This window comes from Thunnus maccoyii, chromosome 5 (assembly GCF_910596095.1).
Source record: "Thunnus maccoyii chromosome 5, fThuMac1.1, whole genome shotgun sequence".
NCBI classification, from domain to species: domain Eukaryota; kingdom Metazoa; phylum Chordata; class Actinopteri; order Scombriformes; family Scombridae; genus Thunnus; species Thunnus maccoyii.
The window spans coordinates 1,770,273-1,792,540 of record NC_056537.1 but is presented as its reverse complement, the minus strand read 5'-3'; the positions used below and the strand labels follow the sequence as shown (position 1 = coordinate 1,792,540).

The 22,268-nt window shown below is 39.3% G+C and overlaps 1 protein-coding gene across 5 annotated transcripts in view; it reads right to left on the bottom strand.

The window, feature by feature from the left end:
* Window positions 1-22,268, bottom strand: part of ptprz1a (protein tyrosine phosphatase receptor type Z1a) — a 105,562-nt gene that overhangs the window by 20,450 nt on the left and 62,844 nt on the right. For 2 of the 5 annotated variants that reach the window (XM_042410733.1, XM_042410734.1), the window contains exons 9-13: window positions 20,377-20,561; window positions 18,268-18,394; window positions 13,779-13,819; window positions 11,388-13,695; window positions 5,843-5,981 (exon numbers count right to left, since the gene is read on the bottom strand). In XM_042410733.1, coding sequence (XP_042266667.1) covers window positions 5,843-5,981; window positions 11,388-13,695; window positions 13,779-13,819; window positions 18,268-18,394; window positions 20,377-20,561 — 2,800 coding nt within the window. The remainder of the gene's footprint in view (window positions 1-5,842; window positions 5,982-11,387; window positions 13,696-13,778; window positions 13,820-18,267; window positions 18,395-20,376; window positions 20,562-22,268) is intronic. The other 3 variants (XM_042410736.1, XM_042410737.1, XM_042410735.1) reach the window with 2 other exon arrangements.

Below are 22,268 nucleotides of genomic sequence, written 5' to 3'. Positions count from 1 at the left end.
ACACTCCAGTACACCACCGAGGAGGAGGAATTTACAGTGTATGACGAAGCATAAATGATTGCACCAGAATTTACAGATTAAATCTAACAGATACATTTTCAATTTTATAAGAAACACTTTTCAATATAATGAACTCCAGTCCACCAGCACCACCACCACCCGCTGCGACCTCAATAACAAACATAAAGTAGAATCATCACCTTTCTGACAATGTCAACAAAAACTGAAAATGTAAAAGCTTCATTCAAGTAGAATTTATGGCAGAACTGTTGCATTGGATTGCATGAGATGTTCAAAATAAAGTGCTCAGTGAGTGTATATCAAAACGTGTCTGGAGGAGATGTTTGAAGTGTCATCGAGCAACATCATATTTTGGTTTATGTCCACAAAATTCCTACAAAACTAGTGACATTCCCATCAATCTCATCTATAGTTCATGATTTGTGCCAATTATAAAATATTAACACGCTTATAAATCTTTAACTTTTCAAAATATGCTTCAGTGTAGTGCTGTTACTACCAATTATTCACATTATCGATTGATCTGTCAATTATTTTTTTAATAATTAATATATAAAATGCCAGAAAATAGTTGACAAATCCAATCAAAATGTCCTGAAGCTGCGGGTGAAGTCTTTAGATTACTTTCAGTTAAAAACCCAAAGATACTCCCACGTATAATAATAAAAAAAGCAACAAAAAAGCAGTAACTCTTCACATTTGAGAAACTGGAAGCATCAAATGTTTGACGCTGCATGGACGCCTTCAACAATTTATCAATTTTAATCAATTTTCTGTCAATCGACTCATCGTTTCAGCACCACTTCAGCGCCTGTTAAACAATTAAAAGTTCTTCTTCTGACAGATGGTTTTTGATGTTGAGAGACACATTATTTTAAATTATCATATAAAAGATATAATTCTGCTGCTGTTCATTGGTGTAAAATACATTTAGTGTATTTTAAACGTGAGACTGAAACTACTTGATCTGATTTAATAGATGTCAGAAGCTCAGCAAGAACTTCAACCTGACACACAGTCCAATATTTCTAATCTAATGGATTTATAATCTACTATCTCTGTTATAAATGCTGCTTTTGTTTGTGTTGAATTATTAATTATTTCTCTTAGAAGCACTTGGAGGCTGGACTAGTGATGTGCTGGTAGCAAATTTTTCACGCTACAATTATCGTAGGTAAAAATATCCGGTTAACTGTATTATCATGATAATCATCAGACGTTCCCTGAAATCCTGCTATTAGAGCTAAAATATAGTTAAATTACTTCACCATGATTGGATTTTATTGGCTTTTTTGGACTCAAAAACAGTTAAAACAATGTAAACAAAAGTAGATTGTTCAACGTTTAAGACTGGAAATGCAGCTCAGTGTCTCGTAGATTCTACCCACCTTTTCATATTTTTTAAAACAGATGAAATTGATCAATTGATTTCTGGAGTGCAAGAGCCTTGTAGTTATCAGCTGGGTGTTAACAGTTAAATTAATTTTTAAAAAGGCAGAGAATTGTGTAAATGCACACAGTTATACTGAACTTTAAAAGGCCACCGCTGCTCTAAACACCTTCTGCACATCTCTAACAAAACAGCAGTAGAGCTTGAAGCTGAGCTGTGAGGAAGACCGTTACAACTAAAACCGATGTACAACTAATGTTAATATAGAAAGAGCTGGACGGACGGGAGGCTGGTTCTCTCTGCTGTGTTGCTCTGCCTCTGTGTGACCAGTATAAAGCAGCTTTCTTGTGGCTACACAAAACCAAACTGCTGCTGGAGGCAGGAGAGAGTGACTGGGTTCATGTTGTCCTCTGAAAACTACGATAATCACAGTAGTGACGGTGATGAAAATGGTTGGCGTGTTGTTGATACTGTCAGAATGTTTCATTGCTGTATGTAGCAGTAAAAAATGGCATATCATCACACTTCTGTCCTGGACTCCAGTAGAAAAACTGCTGCATAAATAAAGTTGGTCTTAATTGTTATGTAATTTTCCATCTTTAGGGGTCACATATTGGGTCAAAACTGAGCTTTGAGGTCACGCTGTAGTTCTTAATCTCTCCTCGAGACTTCAGCTGTCTGTGATGTTTTGGTGGAAGCAGAAACCTCTCTGATAAAGAGTATATCAGCATTGCCATGGTAAACCAAAGCCAGAGAGGACCCTTCTAGAAAACACAGATAGATGGAAATGTGTAGCCAAAATGTGTTGACAATGACCCGAGGCTCAATGCGACGTGACTTAAGATGTCACGGGTAAAGTGCAGTCCTTTGTTAAGAAACTAGTGAACCAATTAGACTAATTTTTCCATATTGTAGGCCGATCTGCTCGGGTTAAAGACTAAAGACTCAGACTTTCAGAAGACAGAACGGGAAGAGACAGCATCCCAGTTACACCAACTTGGATGTTCGCTGTTTACGGTTCTCCTTGATCAAGTAACTTCACTTCCACCAAAGTGTTGACCACCGCTCAGAAAATATCCACAACATTAATCAGATGCTTTAAAAAAACTATTTAGCTTCATGCTAACTTGCTGTGCTTGTTGTAACTGTTGTAACTTGTAAAGTCGACCAAAATCCCCTCAAACTGCTTGACCTCAAATGCACAGCAGCAGTGTCCAAAATGAGCACCGTGTTGTCACGAGGGAGTGAAAAAAAAGGACACAACACCGGCAGGATTAGTGCAGTTTGGCCTCCCACCGTTCACCCTACAAGACGCTGACACGATTCTTTCTGTCCGACATAATCAGGCGGATGTCCTTTTCTATCCCCCGACCCTCCTCTCTGGACAACTCTCCTCTCGGCTGAGTGGACGCTTGCAGCACTCCATCCTTCACGGAGGGTTAATCCCCCCCCCCCGCTCCTCAGATTATTACCAGCTTAGCACTGCTCAATCTTGGAGATACAACAACAAGCAGAACGCAAAACAAGAACAATATGTTGAGTCTCCGGCGCAAGCAGATGAGAAATGTACAGTCTTTAGAAAATAAGACTAAAAGTGTTTACACTGCGTTCGACAGCGTGTCCTTGATCGGATTTCAGAAGTTGGTTATTTCACGGTCCGAGTGCGGCAGGTTTTTTTTTTTTTCCTGCTGCACAGCAGATGTTTTCAACAAAAGGAGGAAAGAAACTTTTGGGTTTATACCCTGAATAGGCATAAAAAAATAACTTCTATATCTTGAATAGGCATAAAAAGTAACTTTTAAACTATTCTCAAAGAAATGTTTGTTCGCTCCACATCCAGTATTTCATATGTCTCAATAAAACCGAAAACAGCATCTCTCAAGGTCAGCCGAGAGGAATTTTTTTTATTTTTCATTATGCTTTTACAGATACAAGCTTCACGAGTACCATTCAGAGAGCCTATCACTGATCTGCAGCTACTCAGGAGTATACTATACGAGGTTTGATTTGTATATATTTGAAAATCCTTGAGTTAAGTTTTTTAAGGGAATCAAAAACACTCCGCTGACAAAAGTGTCAGTGAGCGATGGCACCTGAAAAGCTTCATTCACTCTGCCAGCAGCCACATTAATAGCACAACACAGGAGGCATTGTTTGTGAAGGGGCTGTTGGTGAGCAAATACACACAAACACACACACACACACACACACACACACACACACAAATAAAACACTCAACACAATGTAAAAATCAAGATTGAGCTCTTGTTCGAGGAGATTAAGCTTCCCAGACAAATGCAAGAGTCTTCTGCCCCCCAAACTATATGAGATATGATGGGGTTGAAGGGCAGCAGGATGGGTGAAGGGGGGGGGGGGGGGGGGGGGGGGGGGGGGTTGGAGGTGGGGGGGGGGGGGGGGGGGGGGGGGGGGGTGTTTGAGAAAATATTACACAGATTATTCACACCTATACACACAGAAATCAATGACAAAAGCAGAACGCTGCTGATTGTGACTTCATTGAGGACATGGCGGCTAAATGTGACATCATTTTTGGTGGATATTAAATGTATTTTTATATAAAAAAATCAAAATGCATCTGCAGGATGGTTCTGGAACCTTATCAGAAAAGGGTGTGATTTTGATATATACTATAAGTAAGCAAAAATATTCTTTTTTTTGACATAAATTAGGCGTGTAAGAATAAAGCAGGAAATAGAGTTGTGTAAAGATACATGAAAAATGCTCTGAGGTATCAAGTACGGATGTGCAGAGGGCCCAGTATTTGTATTTGTATCTGTATTTGTTGAGGCAGCAAAATTATTTGTATTTATATTAAAATAAAAGTGGAAAGAGGCTTAAAAATACAGTTTTTGTTTTTATTACGCTTTTAATTTTAGAAAATTAAAGTGTCAGTTGCTCCGGGAGTGATGTCCAAATTAGGAAATGTGCGTCATGTAGCAGGTGGATGTGACTCCCCTCGTTGAGACCTGCTGATAACAGCAGAGCAGAGGAGAGACACTGAGATAGTTATGTAACCGATCTGCATGCTGGTATTTGACTTTTTTTTTTTTTCCTTCCTGAAAACAAATCATTTTTAAAATATTTGTATGAAACAAATATTGTAAAAAAACCCCACTATTTGTGCTTTGCCGAATAACGTATTTGTATTCAGGCACACCCCTAGTATCAAGGAAGTGGATTGGTTGACTGTTGATGAGAGGCGAATTAAAAAATGGGAAACATGTAAATATTAAACTCAAATTCTGGTTAAGTATAAAAGAAAACAGCCATCATAAACATGTCTGAATTACACGTGTGCTCGTTCAGGCTGACTACGGTGACGACATCCATTTATTTTATTTTACTTGACCATAGACTGTATAAAAATATGGACGTGGTTACCGTGACGTCACCTGTTGGTTTCTGAAGAGCGGTTTTGAAGCTCAAAGCGAGCCGCTCCGGCCGTCGCCATCTTGGCAGTGCGTGACTCTGCCTAACTCCCAGCCAATCAAAAATGGGCAAAGAGGCGGGCCGAATGGCTGAAACAAGCCACCTAGCGGCTGGCGGACCTGTCACTCAAAGCAGCCATGTCCTTCATTATGCATACCTTTACGGTTTAATAAAATTTAAACGGGTGAGTTATAAAAAAATTCACCCCCCGTACAGTTGACATGAAAGAGGAAATTAGCTACAGAGACCAAAACCGTTGTTTGTACCAGGCTGTAAACATGTTTATTTCTGCTGTAAAGTTGGGCATTTTAACATGGGGGTCTATGGGGATTGACTCGCTTTTGGAGCCTCAAGTGGCCGTTCAAGGAACTGCAGTTTCTGGCTTCATTTTACAGCCTCGGAGGTTACCGCTTGGTCGGTCGTCTGCTTACTGTCGATGTCACAATAACTTTGTAGAATTGTAAAATCCTGCCTGTGACTGTTACAAACTGCTGTGTGGTGTTTTGGCGTCTGATAAACCTTTAAACACATTAATCTGTAAAGCAAACGGGACTTCCTGGACTGTATTTTACTGCGTGGATTACGTTCATCAGCGAGGCATTTTATCTCCTGTTTTCTTGCAAAAATAACTCACATGTGCACCTTATGTTCTTCCTGTAGAGTACAGATTCGAGTTGTACCAACTGGTCTCAGTTTATGGTAGATACACAACAACAGTTTGAATAAAGTGTTCATATTATCCACATTTCTGATGTACATCTCTCAGATTGGGTTTAAACTGCCAGTGTGAAAGAGTGTAATGAGTGCATTAAGTATAATATGTCTGTTGGATGTGTAAATTCTTTAGGCAACATGTTCAACAGTTTTTTAAAGATGATAATGTGTCAGAATTGTGTTTCTGTTAGCTTGTTGTGGACTTCTGCTGCCCTCCAGTGGCCAAAATGTTTAAATACAGCATTACAGAGCGTAAGTGTTACAGACCTCCAGTAGATGAGGATACTGATGAGGACGATCAGGCCGAAGACGGTGAGCGTGGAGATGACGGCCAGAGGAACCACGGCCTTCCTCTCTCTTTCCCTGATCAAGCCAACCCTCGACTCATGGCTGCTGTTACTGGCGTCTGGAGGGAGAGAATAGAAGAGGATAAGAAATGAAACCTACTGCAAGAGTAGAAGAAGAAATGAGTGTTGTACACCGGAGCGTTTACATTACTGTGTTTTTCCCAGAAGAAAAGCTGCTCTGGTTTGCAGAAATGTAATTAAAGTAGTGTACTTATATAATTACTTCTTTCTCTGTCCAGTTAATGAGGTTGTTTGCATTTCAGTGGCAGACTCAGCATCTTATTACTAGTTTCCTTCTCTCTTTTCTTCTTCAAAAAATGTTCATAATCAGAAGTATCCAAGTGTCTACTAGCTTAGGAATCTTGATGGATTATATACCCAAATTTCTTGGCTGAAAGGTTGAACTCACTGTGTTCCCAGATCTCAGCAATTAAGAATAAGATTATTTTTACTGATAGAAATGATGGAAAACTACCGACATAAGATGTTGAGTTGTAATAAAGTGGTATTATCCTTTAAGATTGGAAAGACTATGCAGCTTTGTTTGATTAAGAGACGGAAGTCTACAGAGGAATTAAGTCTAAATATGGCGGCTCCATCTTAATAAACATGACCAAGTTTTGGATCACTGACTGCAAACTTAAAAGATTCAACCAGAAATCTACAAGATTCAATCTTGCTTTTTAAAAATCAGAAATATTGCTTGTTGTATTTAATTTTTCCATTAATGTCCTTCACTCCCTCTTGACATGTGATGTATCCAAATATCAATCCTGTCTCCTAGAAATTACGTTTATATATACGACTAAACTGCTGTTAAATATGTTTTGAAGGAAACATAATGCTGACTGAATTAGAGTATGTTGACACTAAAATGTTAAGTAACAACATATTTATTTTCTTCACAACCAAAATATCTGATCTTGCAGTACAATATCCGCTGGTCGTGACTATTAAACTCTTTTATGGTTGTGTTTAGACCAAAGTGCCTTTGTTGCCTAAACCTAAAAACACACAGGACTCAGGATGTGAACCTCGGTCTCTGATGTCTTAGTTCTGCATTTTGTTCGTCCACCATCCATCCCAATCACCTTCCCTTGAATTCAGTAATATATATAAATGTAGGGCTTGATTCATTCCTCAGGCAGTGATTACGATGGCCAACGTAACGGAAATAAATTAGTAGAATATGAACAGAATTTCTAGGAGACAGGTTTTGTGATGGTAACCTGGTACCAAACACAAACACGTACAAGAGGCAAAAGAACGACCTAAAATGACTCAAGTCTCACCTAACCCATGAGCTCATTACTGCCTCCAGAGCAGCTTGGCCTCCTTGAACTGTTTGCAGAGCTTTAAAAACATCCCAACATCCTCAGATCTTTAACATCTACTTCAGAGACAGACATGAACTATATTATCAGCCGAGCGCTGAAACACGATGTACCGCCGTTCCAACATTCACCCACCTACTGCACAAACACTATAAACTCATCGCATTCAAACCACCTGCCCAACCACTTCAAAGAAACACAAAGGCTCATAATCAAAAGTCCATCACAGATCAAGCGAGAAAACATTCATCAAACTGCAGCGGTGCACAATCAAAGCTGAGCTGGAGTCAATTAAGCGGTATAATTGTAACTTTGAATAATGGCAAATGAAAACCTGATATCTGAACCTGACCTCAGTGAGAAGCTGCTGCTGAATCCTCCCTTTATCCTCTGATAACCAGTAAGCAAAACACAAGTGTGGATTAACCTTGACTGGGAGGCTGTTTGACAGAACTTACCTCGTCTGCACAAACTGACTCAGTTCAGCCGTGAATGGCTGGAGGTCAGCCCTGTTGACTAGTTCATAAGGAGCCTGTTGTAAAGTAAAACCCATTCATTCAACCATCCATCTGACTGATCTTTGTCTGCTTCTCAAAAAAAAAAAAAAAAAAAAACCCCCGGACATACTGACGATGAAAGAAAAGAGGCAAAGAAAAGAAAAGGGCCCGGACAGAAGATGGAAAGGGTTATTCGTGTTTCGGTGAACAGACTGAAGAAACAAAGTAACGGCAAGAAACTTCTATTCGGAGTTGCCGTTGAAAAGATTTACACACTGAATGATGAAGATGGAGTTCTGTGACTGTCACTGGTGCATGACTGCATGTCAGGGAAAAACTGAGGAAGGTAGAATCGCATTTTATAGCACCGTACTGATTTTTACAAGGTTTATTCCATTAACTACAAATATATCGCCAGTCATTAGACCTTCTAGGAAGCTGTTGGTTTCAGAGACTTGAAGTGTTTGTTGGGTCACAGTTGACCATTTCATAACCTTTTTCGAAACCTCTCCTAAGCTTACCGAAGCGTAAACACGGATCAAATGAAAATACAAATTAGCATTTTTATAAGGAGTGAATACACTAACCAAAAGATTTTTCAAAACAGCATTAAATACACAAGTAACTACCACAAACACATAACTTATTGCTGAATGCGATGGATCACATATATGCTTCTATGCACTGATACTACAAGATTATTAAGTGGAAGGACATGACCGATTATAAAATGTCTTTTATAAGTGACATTAAGTCAGTAATTGTTCTCAGATACCTTGAGGATAAAGGTGTCTGGAGAGATAATAGATAGTAGTACAGTACTTATAATAATAGTAAAGTACTTGAGTAATTGTACTCTTAGTTACTGACTAAAACCAACAGCTGCCTGGAAGGAAGGAGATCAATTTACAAACTGATGCAATAATCTGCAGTTAATGAGCTGAAACATGCAAAAACACCAGAGTGTCCCTGTAACAATCATGGTTATATCTTTATCAATAAATCTTATCTAGAAAATATGATTTGTAGTTATGCAAATGGAGCAATGGAGCAAGTCTTTTTTTCCAGCAACTGACAAAAACAAGTTATAAAAAAAAAAAAAATCACACATCTTTGGAGCCTTTGAGTTGAACCGGTCGCTGATCGATCGGAGCAGACAGTCAGCGCAGTGAGAGACCGACAGACAGATGCAGCTTCTCCTCACAGCGCAGGTTCATAAGGTCTAGTCCTCGACTAAAATGGCCCTTTTAAGTCCTGAGGATCAAAATTCACCTTCTGAGCTGTACATTAATATAATTCTTGATTTGATATAATGTAGGTTAAAATAATCTTTTCCTGTATAACGTTACAACTACATCACTAGAACCTGTGTGTAAAACAAACAGGTTGGATTGGAATTAAATAGTTATTTAACAAATTATTTGTACTTTGTTGCAGTTGTTAGACCTTGAAGATGACCTTGTGAGTTTAGAGAATAGCAACCCTCAGAGGTTTAACATCGTTTGTCCTTGTTTGACCTTGAAGATGGCCGAGTAGCCTGCAGCCTGCTACCATTTCAGGCTACATAATGTTTTCATAAATATAAGTTCAAATATGAAATAGCCATTCTTCTAATAATCATTTCCTGCCCTGAACCACCCAGTTATACACTGTTCTTGATGCATTCTTGGTTTGCACCCTCAATCTAACTAATCTAGACTAGTGCAGGTCTGTTTCTTGAATTAATCCAAGACGTTCGGTGGTGTAGAAATGCAGGAAATTTGTTTTAAATTACTTTTTTTTTTCTGGGGAAGGAACCCCAGACTCCCCCTGCCAATTATGTTTGTTTTATAGACACATTTTTGATCCTTAAACACCCTCAGATCAGGATTTACTTTACAATCTTTAATAAAGATGTTGCTGAAAGCGTCATGAATATTTCTGTTTACTGAAGAGCTTTGCTGCACTCTAGTGGCCACGACAGGTAACATTTGGGAAGAGAAGATCTCTGGTTTGTAAAATGAATTTATCAAACTGCCACAACAGAAAGCTTAAACAATACTGGACAATGAAGCACAACCCAAGAAAGAGAAGAATTTTGCTGTTTTGTTGTAAAGAGAGGCTGCTGTAACAAGAAATCTCTGCATTATCTTTGATTCTGGTTTATAATTTGATAAACTGGTGTTATGTGAAGTCTTCGTACTGTACACCAGTATCCAGACTTAAAATGAATTGAGCATTTTCAAACTTGTACAATAAATGTAAGAATTCAGAGGGAACTCTGATTCAAAGTTTTTGGAAACGGTCTGAAAGTCAGGATTTGTGGAGTGAAATGTGAAGGGAGTTGGATGAGATACTCAGGGTCTCTCAATACCGAGGCCCAAAGGAATGTATCTTGGGTATTAAAGAGGAATTTCCCATTACCTTTGCAGAAATTATATTGTGCTTGTAAGTGTATTTTGTAAATTGGCTTATTGATAAAAGGCCTTCTATTGTGCAATGGATTTAAAACGTAGTATGTCTGATCCCTAATGAAGCTTTTTGTAAAACATTTTATAAAATATGGGATCCTTAATATCCTGAAATATCTCAGACCAAAGAAATCAGAGTCAATAGATGAAGGTCTGTTTGGATTTAACTGGAGAACCTGAAGGATTAATTTAAGTTAATACATCTACATGAATTTGAATAAGTGTTGGATCAGGACAGGTGAACTTATTATATAACATGTAGCTGTTGATTTATTTTATTTATTTATTTTCAAAGTGATTATACGATGTAATTGTGTTTAATTATTATTGTTATTATTTTTTTTAACTTTGTTTATTTTTTATTTATTTTATTTGTTTCTTGTGTTTGATGCTGGACTTGTGGTTCATGGACTATATTGATATATATTGCTATAAAAATAATAAAAACTCAATAAAAATTATCAGTTAATTTGTCAATTATTCTCTTGATTATTCGATGATCCATTTGGTCCATAAAATGTCAGAAAATGGTGAAAAATGTCGATCACTGTTTTCCAAAGCCCAAGATGACGTCCTCAAATGTCTTGTTTTGTCAGCAATCCAAAGATATTCAGTTTACTGTCATGGAGACTAAAGAAACCAGAAAATATTCACATTTGAGAAGCTGGAATCAGAGAATTTGGAAATTTCCCTCTTAAAAAAATGACTCAAAACGATTAATCAATTATCCAAATAGGTGGCGATTAATTTAATAGTTGGCAACTAATTGATTCATCGACTAATAGTTGCAGACGTGGACTCTTACTTTTTGTTACCGTTGGAGAGTTTTTTGCATAAGGATTAATTTAATCTAATTTAGTTTAGATATGTTGCAGCCCTTCACAGTCATAAACAGAATAAGTGGTTTAGAAGATGAATGGCACTAAAATGAAATCTAATCGAGCCTCAAATGACGATGAAAGTACGACGATGATACGATCATGGACGTTATGAGATCCTGTTGGTGACGATTTACCTTGCATGCATGAATTTCCATCACAGACACGAAAATGAAAAAATGAGATGTGGTTTTGTAGCAAACAGATGGTGGATTAGTCATCTTTTGGATGTCCAGAACTCTTCCTGATCCTGATGGCATTTTGTGTAATGCAGTTTTTTTTCCCCCACACGGACGGCTTTTTTACCTGCGACTGGCTCCTCTTCCTCTGACTCTCTTTCTGTGCGCTCTGAGATACTGAAGTCAGAGGACGTCTCGTTGTCGTACAGGCTTTCACCCTGACCTGAGCCGCTCTCCTCCTCTCCGCCCAGCGACCAGGGTGAAGCCGAGGCTACCGCAGGTATGGTTGGAGCTGCGTTGCCTCCTACCTCCGATGTGCTGCCGCTCTCGTTTTCAAAATAGAACGCCGAGGAGCGTTCCTCCAAATCATCCGGTGTCTGGCCGGACCCCGAGGTCGTAGACGGGGAAACGGTGTTAGTGACTTTAGTCGAATAAGGGAGCGCGCTTTCCCCGGATGCCGAGGTTTGAGCCCTGTCCCACTCCTGATCTATGCCCTCCTGGTAGTCAGGGAACAGGACCGAGCTGGAAGCACCACTGCTAGTGTCTAACATCTGCATTTCTGGGGTGGGGGTGAAGGTGGTGGTTGTGGGTGAGGAAGGGAGGGTAGAGGTTTGGAGGGCGGAGTTCCCGTCTGATGCAGAGAACCAGGGATCCCTGACGCCAGACGTGGTGGCTGCAACAGAAACGGGCAGGTCACTATGGGTGGCTTGGAGAAGAGGGGAGTGTGGAGAGGACGATGAAGGAGAGATAGCACTATGAGAGAGCAAAGGCTGGTCTAAGGACAGCTCATCAGAACCCGCCACAGATAGAGAACTCAGAGGGTTGTCTATACCGACACCAGAGGCTGAAGGGAAGGCCACACTAGAGTAAAGATCTAAGCTAGCAGAGTCCCAGGTGGAGGACGGCAGAGGGACATGAGGAGAGGCATGCAACCAGGACGAGGATGTTGATGGCTCCAGAGAACAGCCACACATGGCTTCAACATCGCTAGCAAGAGAAAACCCATCACTGCTGACCTCAGGGAGAAAAGAGTCTATTGAGCTCCCCGTGGCGTACCGCGAGTCCTCAAACCCAACTGAGAACGATCGGGATAAGCCCGGAGTTGCGCCAGAAAGCGTGAAGTCACTAGAGAGGAGAACTGAAGGCTGGAGGGTTGGGCTGAGAGACAGGGAGACTTTTGAGACTGACGTATCCCAGGGGGATTCAGGGGACTCGGTGGTGACGGTGGTACCAAATGGATCCGGCACCGTTTGGAGTGGAGGGGTATCGCTAAACGCCGAGATGTCACCTGAAGAGCCCGACGAAGACCAAGACCCAGACACTAAATCACCATCGCTATCATTATCGTCGAACCCGACACCGGGGAGGATGGAGTCAGTCTCCCAACCAGACAGGGGTTGCGAGGGGGGAGGGAAGTGAGGCAGGGTGGAGGCGGGGAGCGTGGGGGTTGAAGGGGAAGCTGGGTCTTTGCTATGTGCGATAGCGGCATGCTGGGAGTCTGAGGCAGACAATACAGGCCAAGATGAGAAGGGAGGGTCATGCAGGCAGGTGGAGGGGGCTGTGCCGGGGTCCGCGGTGTCACACAGAGGGGAGGAAGAAGAGGGAGGGAGGACAGAGGGGCGCTCACCATTAGACAGCGGCTTGGTGGTCTGCAAGAGAACGCCACTTAACCGGACAGAGTTCTTGGTAGACGAAAAACGAGGCATGCTGGGAGTCGTGGGCAGGTGTAGAACGGCTTCCCTCGAGGAGGAAGGCTGGGAAGTCGAGGTTTCTGCCTGGCTCTCTGGAAGACTTCCAGGACCAGAGGACACGCCTCCATCAGTGGTGGCGTCTTCTCCTCCTCGGTCGACCTCGGCCTGGATGAAGGACGATGACGATGTTGAACTGCCCATGTCGCCAAGACGAGACGCCACTGTGGTCGTGGAGGTGCTGTATGAAGAAATACTTTTACCACCTTTTGTGCTTGTACTGGTGAATGTAGGCATAGTGGTACTAACGCCACCTTTGGCTTTTTCAGGGGAGTATTTTGTGATGCCACCATTTGTCTTTGAATCAGAGTATAAAGGAGTAGTGGACGTGGAAATGCTTGTTGTGGTGGAGAAAAAGGGAGCGTTGCCACTGAAGTCAGCACTTCCTCTGATCTCTGGCAGCAGGGTGACCTCTGCTGGCTGCATGGAGGCACTGCGCTGTACCGTCTCCTCAGAAGGGCTCAAGACTTGACCAAACTGGGTGGATCTGACCGGAGGAGGCGGATCAGTGCTGGTTCTCCTCTGACCCGACTCTGCTGCTGCTGCTGTGGTGGTTCTGATGCTGGGTACGGGTAAAAGAGAGGATCCAGAAGTCGTGGTCTTCGGTGAGTTTGTAGGAATCCAGAACAGATCATAATCCTCAGTTTGGACCGATTCATTCCAGGACAGATCGGGTTCAGGATTGCCCTGTTGGTGAGAGAAAGTGTTACAGATGAATTTAATACAAAGTTTAAAACAGCAACTTTGAGGAAAAATAAAGGTTTCCTTACCTCATCGTCAGATTCTTCTGAATCTGGATCCGATTCATTTTCTGGAAAAAGGCACAGGTTGAATCATTAGATACACAAGAAGAACTAAAATAACTTACAAAATGTCAAACTTGTTGAATACACAGTTGCCTAGCTTGATTTTTTAAATCCCTCTGAGTTGTATTTATGCCGGTGTTAACTTCCTAAGTTTGAAAATGTACAACCCCCCCCCCCCCCCAAAAAAAAAAAAAAAACAGTGCAATATAGCAGAGACATGTGACAAAGGGGCAAAACAATTTGAAAACAGTGTGATGAGAACATCACGGAGAGGAGAAGGTGAACTCTGGGACGCTTTATTTCTGGATGTTTCTCTGTTCAGTTTTGTTGCTTTAAACCTAAAAAAGCCAGTTTAATTTAAATGATGAAACCTGAATGTGAATGTGTTGCTCTTCATGGATGTAAATGCGTGAAATGACAACGGGAGAAGATGGAAAAGAGGGAAAGTTGTTTTACGCATCACTTCAGGCAGTATGTTGGCTTTATGATAAACACTTGCATGCAACATATCAGGCACTTTCAGAGTTTCATGCATGGACCCCCCAGCCCAAAACCACCAACACACAAGCAAACACAGAAAACCTTGAACAAAAAGCATTTGCAATTAATCTGTTTTTCTGTTTCATTCTCCTCATTAAACCAGACGAGCTGAGTATTTAAACCTTCATCTTCTTTCCTCTGATTGTCTAAACTCCGCTCGTCTGTCACCTTAAGTGTGATAATTCACAAAAAAAAGAGTTATTTGCAAATGCCACATATGTCGACTCAACCCAGCTCAGACGCACAGCACACAGCGAGCATGTGAGGGGGGGGGGCAGGTGGGCAGGTGTGGCTCTTACCTGTCTGAGGCTAAGTCACACATCATGGAGACCAGATCAAACTGGTTTGTGAAGCATGAGGTGAGGTTTTACAAGTTTAATGAACTGGGTTTGATGCAAAAGGGACGTAAGTGACTGAAAACGGACTTTAATTTATCAATGACAAGCTCCTGTAGAGCTAAATCTGATGAAATTACAGGAAGACAACCTGACGATGTTGAAATTATTAGTTGATTAGTTGATCAACAGAAAGTTAATTGATTATAGTTTTGTATAATGAATAGTTTTCTTCAGTTATCCAATAAAAATACCAAATATCCACAGCTTCAAAATGCTTAATGTTGCAAGCTTTTCTTATCATATTATGACTTTACTTTTTAATTAAATTATCTGGTCAACTGGAATTACTTCTGACTTTGATATCTTATACTGTATATAATCATAAATCATAAATAAATACTTAGAGGAATAAGTGATAGTAAACATAATCTTTAGCTGCAACCTTGATTAGTGCAAAAGCACATTATCACTTCATAACATAATAACAGCAGAAACGCACCATTTCCTGAATCTTAATTATTGAGTAAAGTTCCTGTTTAATCATAATTTAGAAAAAAACATGTATATTAAGGGTTAGGGTCACAGTCTTATCATAACGAAAGTTGAAGATTATGTATTTAATACTCAGATTTCTATGTAATATTTTAATTAAAATGCTGAGAAGTCACCTAATATTAGCAAAAAGTATTTTAATATCTGCAATCAGAAACAACCTAAAGAAAAAGAACATTAGTTGTACTTTAAAAGACAGATATGGCTGCTACTGATGTAGATGTAAACCTGTGTTATGACTGTGTTATATTGATAAAACGGTGGCAGCTGTAATTTACATATGAATTATGTATTTAATAAAATGCCAAAAAACAGCGACCAGAGTCCAATGTGATGCCTTTAAATTGCTTATTTTGTGTAACAAACAATAAAAGAAAAAAAATGAAATGTAGACATACAGATTTGTAGATTTGAAAAGCTGAAATGTGTAATTTTTATACATAAATATTAATCACATCTACAATATCATAATTTTCTGTTGATCAACTAACAGTTTAATTAAATAATCTTTATCTTTAGGATCTTTGCAACTGTTCAAAGTAGTAAAAAAAAGTTTTAAAAAGTACTCGTTATTTCAAAATGTGACTTTTGTAGAATATATGTAAACATGTCAAAATGCAGTTTTTAAATCACAGCTGAGCTGAAACTACAACATTAACATGGAACAATCACCTGTTTCACAAAAAAATACAGCCACATAGATGTTGCATAATATCACTCATTCATGCAAGCTGACACTGAAATAGGATGCAGGGGATTTTTTTTTTCCTTTGTAACAACACATATTAGTTTATTTAATATATAAAGTCCAGTTAATATACAAAGTTAATATGAATATCATTCCAATCCATGTTTTACACAAAATACCTGCTGCACACATGCAAACATTTCTCTTACTGTGAGAGGCAGAAGGAACGGATGCCACAAAATGAAAACAAAACATAAAGATGGCGACTTTGTTTTTGTCCACGTGACACGACGGGAAACAGGAAATGACCCCTTGACCCCCCAAAACCAAGCATGTTCTTTCATCTTAGAAATATAGAAATGTAGAAATATAGAGAGAGCACATTTGAAGAGCACAAAGAGAAATGTATAAACCAGCTGAAAACACAGAAAAAGACAAACAACAGTACTGCATATGTGTGTGTGTGTGTGTGTGTGAAATTATATACTCATAAAATGCTATATAACCCCAGAATGAAGGGCAGGGAGGGTGAAGAGTGAGATAAAGAGGAAGAAAAACATGAAAATATCATTCGTATCATTCAGGGTTCAGAGGGAGGATGAGTGGGAGGATGGAAATGTTTATAAAAGAATAAAAGAAAAGAAATCAGAAATCTCTCCTGTCTGTTTGGCCAGTAAATTTGTTCCCTAGTAGACTAGCAGTTTCCTCCTGCTTCCAGTCTTCTCAAAACTACAAACCTTTTATTTAAATTCAAAGCTTTATTTTCCCACTGAGGACATAAAGATTGTCAGTCTGGGTGTTAAATTACAAAAAAAGCCATTTGTTATCTGGAAGATTATGGAAGCTCATTTCCAGAACAACAGAAAATAACATTTTCAAAAGAAAATAAACGGTAAATCAAAATTAATAAACCAAGAAAGTAGAAGTCAAGATTCTGACTTAAAAACGAGGTAATAAAGCCGTCACAACTATGAGATTATGAATCAAAAACATGAGATAGTGAATCAAAATCTTCACTTAAACTATGAGATGTCAAAATTTTGACTTACTGACAGCAGTGGAAGAAATACTCAGATCCTTTACTGAAGTAAAAGTACGAATACAGCAATGTAAAAATACTCCAATACAAGCATAAGTACATAAGTATTATGAGCTTGATGTAGTTAAAGTATTGCAGTAAAAGTACATAAGTATTATGAGCTTGATGTAGTTAAAGTATTGCAGTAAAAGTACATAAGTATTATGAGCTTGATGTAGTTAAAGTATTACAGTAAAAGTACATAAGTATTATGAGCTTGATGTAGTTAAAGTATTGCAGTAAAAGTAGTGGTTTGGTCCCTCTGACTGATATATTATTATATATGACATCATTAGATTATTAATAGTGAAGCATCAGTGTTAGAGCAGCATGTTACTGTTGTAGCTGCTGGAGGTGGAGCTAGTTTACACTACTTTATATACAGTTAGCTAGTTTAGTCCAGTGGTTCCCAACCTAGGGGTCGGGCCCCTCCAAAGGGTCAGCAGATAAATCTGAGGGGTGGTGAGATGATTAATGGGAGAGGAAAGAAGAAAAAACAAAGTTCTGATACACAAATCTGTTTTCAGTTTTTGGACTTTTTCTCTAATCTTTGATTTTTGCTGAAATATTGGATCATTTGAACATTTATTGAAATGAAAGCATGTGAGAAGTTTAGAGGGAAAAATCACTATTTGGTGGATCTGTTAACAACTCATAGACATGTGAAATGTGACCCCGACTACACACTGCTTTTTGTAAGACGTCAAAAGCCCAAAAAGGTTGGAAACCACTGGTTTCATCTTTAACAATGTGTTGTATTTTAAAAGCTTGTTATATTATCCATTGTGTCAAATCTTCATCTGAAAAGTAACTAAAGCTGTCAAATAAATGTAGTGGAGTAGAAAGTACAATATTTCCCTCTGAAATGTAGAAAGTAGCATCACATGGAAATACTCAAGTAAAGTACAAGTACCTCAAACTGTACTTAATTCCAATATTTGACTAAATATACTTAGTTACTTTCCACCATTGCTATCTTTTATCATTAAAAAGTCAAAATTGTGACTAGTTTTGACTCATAAGTTTTACATACCATGGGTATTTTTATTTTTGTCATTATTAACATTTTCTTGTTGGGAATGGGCTTCCACAGCTTTAGTCTTCTTCTACTCTCTCATTTCAAGTCTTACTGCGCTGCTCTAAAAAAACCAGATAACTAGTTTTCTGTGTTTCAACATTACTTCAAACAAAATAAAAAATCGCTGCGGAGTCAGAAATATCGTCTCTACGCTTGGTCTCGGTCACGGTCGCTCTTACCGGGGTCGTCGACGGGCATGGTGACCGTCTGCGTGTCGCTCACACGTCCGTACAGACCGTTGTTGCAGACCGCCACCACCTGGACCACGTAGCTGGTGTTGGCTAACAGATCGTCAAGTATCGCCCCCTGGTGGTGGGAGAAGGAATGACATTTTTAAAAAAAAACATAATGGAGACTTTTCATGTTTTAAGCCACCAGCTACAATCATTTTAAATTTCCTTCCGTAATTTCAATGAAAATCAACTTGAAACTAGTGCAGCAGAGAGCAAAGAACTCTCCTTTGTGGTTCGTTCAATGACACCGATTCAGAGGAGATAAACAAACGTGGATATCCTAAAAAAAACCCCACTGTGAATTTGGTTGTTTCTTGCATTGAAAAATGTGATTGTCACATTTAAAATGTTTAAAATATCCATGAACACACTTCAGTTCACATCTTTATTGTCCCACAGGACAGCAAGGCAGCATAAAAACACAAAACCATGAAAAAATGAACACAATTCTGACATTACAAGACATTAAAAGACATTAAAACTTCTGGCACTATACACATAATTCAGACAGTAAGGATGTATGTTTAAATAAACTAGCAGCAACAAGACAACAACGGGCTTATGAACAACGTCATTGTAAGAGGTAATAAACTAGAATGATGGAGAGCATTCAGGAACACTTTGTTGCTATAATTAGATACTTTGCATCTAGTGATTTGGTAGGAGCTCTGGATGTAAATAAAGTGATGGTTTTACACAGAAGTGAGACAGTAATATTGGGTCTCGCAGCATTATTGTATGTTTAATGGTTGTATTAAAGGACGAGTTCACAGTTTTTCAAGTGTGTCTTAAACCAACAGTCAGGAGCCCAAATGAACATTAAAGCTGTTTTTCTTGCTGTAATCATTCCTCCTGTTCATACTGGCCATTAGAAGATCCCTTCATAATGACCTTACAATGGAAGTGATGGAGGACAAAATCCACAGTCCTCCTTCTGTGCAAAAAATGTATTTAAAAGTTTATCTGAAGCTAATATGAAGCTTCAGCGTCCAAATGAGTCAAATCAAGTAGATATCTTTCAACGTTACAGTCTTTTTAGTGCCAAAGTTCCTCTTTTTGTTACTATACTTCCACCTGCAGCTCAACAGGGAAACACTGTCCGAGGAAACACAAAGAGGGAATTTGATGCTAAGAAGACTGTAAATGTGTCAGATATCACATTTGTCCTCCATCACTTCCATTGAAAGCACATTTGAAGGATCTTTTAATATCCAGTATGAACAGGAGGAATGATTACAGCGAGGAAAACCTCTTTCACTGCTCATATGGACACCTGACTGCTGGTTTAAGACTTTTTAGAACAAACTGTGAACCTGTCCTTTAAGAGCTAAATGCAGCAGGAGAGCAGACTGCTGCAGGGTTCTGCTGAAGGGCTTTTTATCAGTTGAAGGATACGGTGACCCATATAGGGGTCGGACATGTGTCCTGCTTGGAGCCCCGGCTCCATTAAGCTGAGTGTTCTCAGTTGCTCAAGGTGAACATTTTTGTGAAAATCCTCCTTCAGAACAAGAGAAAGGTCCTGTGTGCAGAATGCTGAAGCACCTTTCCATTCACAAACAAGCTGGCTACTCAGAAGTCATGTGTCACTGGATTATAGAGAACAGAACTTTTTTTTTTATAGGTTTTAATCTCTACAGCACCAATGTGTTTTTTTTCCCCTGTGTGTCACTTTTAGGAAGCTGCAGGAATAAATGGATGCAGAAGGTGAGTCGTCACCTCCCACCTTGCTAAAAAAGCCTCATATAAGCTTCACATCTACTTTTAAATGACTGTGTGGACACACTGTGGATTTTGGCCTCCATCACTTCCATTGAAAGCACATTTGAAGGATCTTTTAATATCCAGTATGAACAGGAGGAATGATTACAGTGAGGAAAACCTCTTTCACTGCTCATATGGACACCTGACTGCTGGTTTAAGACACACTTGACACAACTCGTCCTTTATAGATTTTCAGTGAGGTCTGGTCTGTTGGACCGATGGCTTTGAGTGGATAATGCATCCAACAATCTTTGGAGGAGGAAGTTGTTATTGGTGTTATGAACTCTTTCTCACCACATCCTGGTCTCCGTCGGTCAGGTATTCAGAGGGGGCGGACTTCTCTGCATTGGCCAGCCCGTAGCTGACAGAGTATTTCTCGATGCTGGCGTCGTAAACGGCCCGCGGCCGCTCCCACGTCACCAGCAGGCTGCTGAGGTTGTACGGCACCACCTGGATGTTCTCCGGCTCTGAACTGCACACTGAAACACACAGACGGGAACAAATTCAGAATAAGGTTGGGAAATATTCTTCCAAATTCCAAATTTTCATGCTAATCCTGCCCAGCGGTGGACAAAGTACTGAGATCCTTTACTTAAGTAAAAGTATCAATACAAATACTTCATTATAAGTAAAATTCCTGCATTTAAAATCCTACTTAAGTAAAAGTATAGAAGTATTACCAGCTAAATTTACTTTAAGTACTAAAGTAAAAGTACTGGTTTTGCAGAAAATTGGGCTGTGACTGATGCACGGTGGCCTCTTCCTCACATGGAAATACTTTCCAGAGACTGAAAACATGATGCTGTTATTAGTCTTTGGAGCCGTTTCTAAACAAACTAACGAGACCAAACTCTTCATGATGAAAGGAACATGTCACATTTGTCAAAACTGCCAGAATTATCCTTTAACTGATTCATCATGTGAAAGACAAATCAGTATAAACACCATATGTATACAGTTGTGCTCATAAGTTTACATACCCTGGCAGAATCTGCAAGATGTGTACCATTCATAGTGTCTATAGTTGTGATGATAAAACTCAATTTTGGTCTCATCGCTCCAATAGTCCATCGCTCCAGTAGTTTTGAGGCTTGTCTCGGTGCTGTTTGGCGTATTGTAAGCGGGCTGTTTTGTGGCGTTGGCACAGTAACACCTTTTTTTTTCTTTTTTACTTCCTTATTGTGCATCTTAAAACAGTCACATGCAACTGTCAGCTGAAGTTGCATGTGGGTTTTTCTTTGCAATGTGAACAATTTTCCTGGCACTTGTGGTTGAAATCTTTGTTGTTCTACCTGACTGTGGCTCAGTATCAAGAGAATTCTTAATTTTCCACTTATTTATCAGAGCTTGAACACTACTGATTGGCATTTTCAGATATCTTTTTATATCCTTTTCCTGATTTATAAAGTTCAACTCCCTTTTTCTCGTAGGTCCTTTGACAGTTCGTTTGCTTTCCTCATCTCAGTATCCAATAAAGAGCAGCCCTGGATGAAATGTGCAGAAACTCATTGACTATTTATCAAACAAGTCACAGGTGTGGAAACTTACCCTTCATATCCATTTAAACCTGTGTGTGTATCAACTTGTGTGTTTATTATCAGGCCAAACATTCAAACTTTTGATCAGGGCCATTTTGGTGATTTCAGTTATCAATATGATTTAAAAAGGGCAAACACAATTATGTGAAAATAAATGGCTTCACCTGACCACCATCCCTAAATAAAACAAAAGCTTTCAGCATCATCAGTCATGTTTTCCAAAAAATGGCCAATATTTCACAAATTCTATCAGATTATGTAAATTTATGAGCGCAACTGTATAAAAAACATCATAATCAACATAACCAACACCTTCTGATGATGAGTGAATGAACTCATTAATGGCTTCAAATAAAAAAGAACATTTTCTAAAGAATATTGTGAAAAGATGATTATATGTTCTGCTTTTATTTCTCTTATAATTATTGCATCAATTAAGGTTATTATTTTGTATATAGTAATTTTGAAGAAGGGGTTGATTATGATGTGTTAAGATGTGGTATTTATAGTAATTTTGTCTGTCACATGATGAATAATTGTATATTAAATGACCCTGGTCTGCACCTCTGTGTGTGTAAAACCTGTTCCTTCTTGTGTTTTCTGCTTCACCCCGAGAACGATTCTGGGTCAGAGTTGAGATTAGAGGAG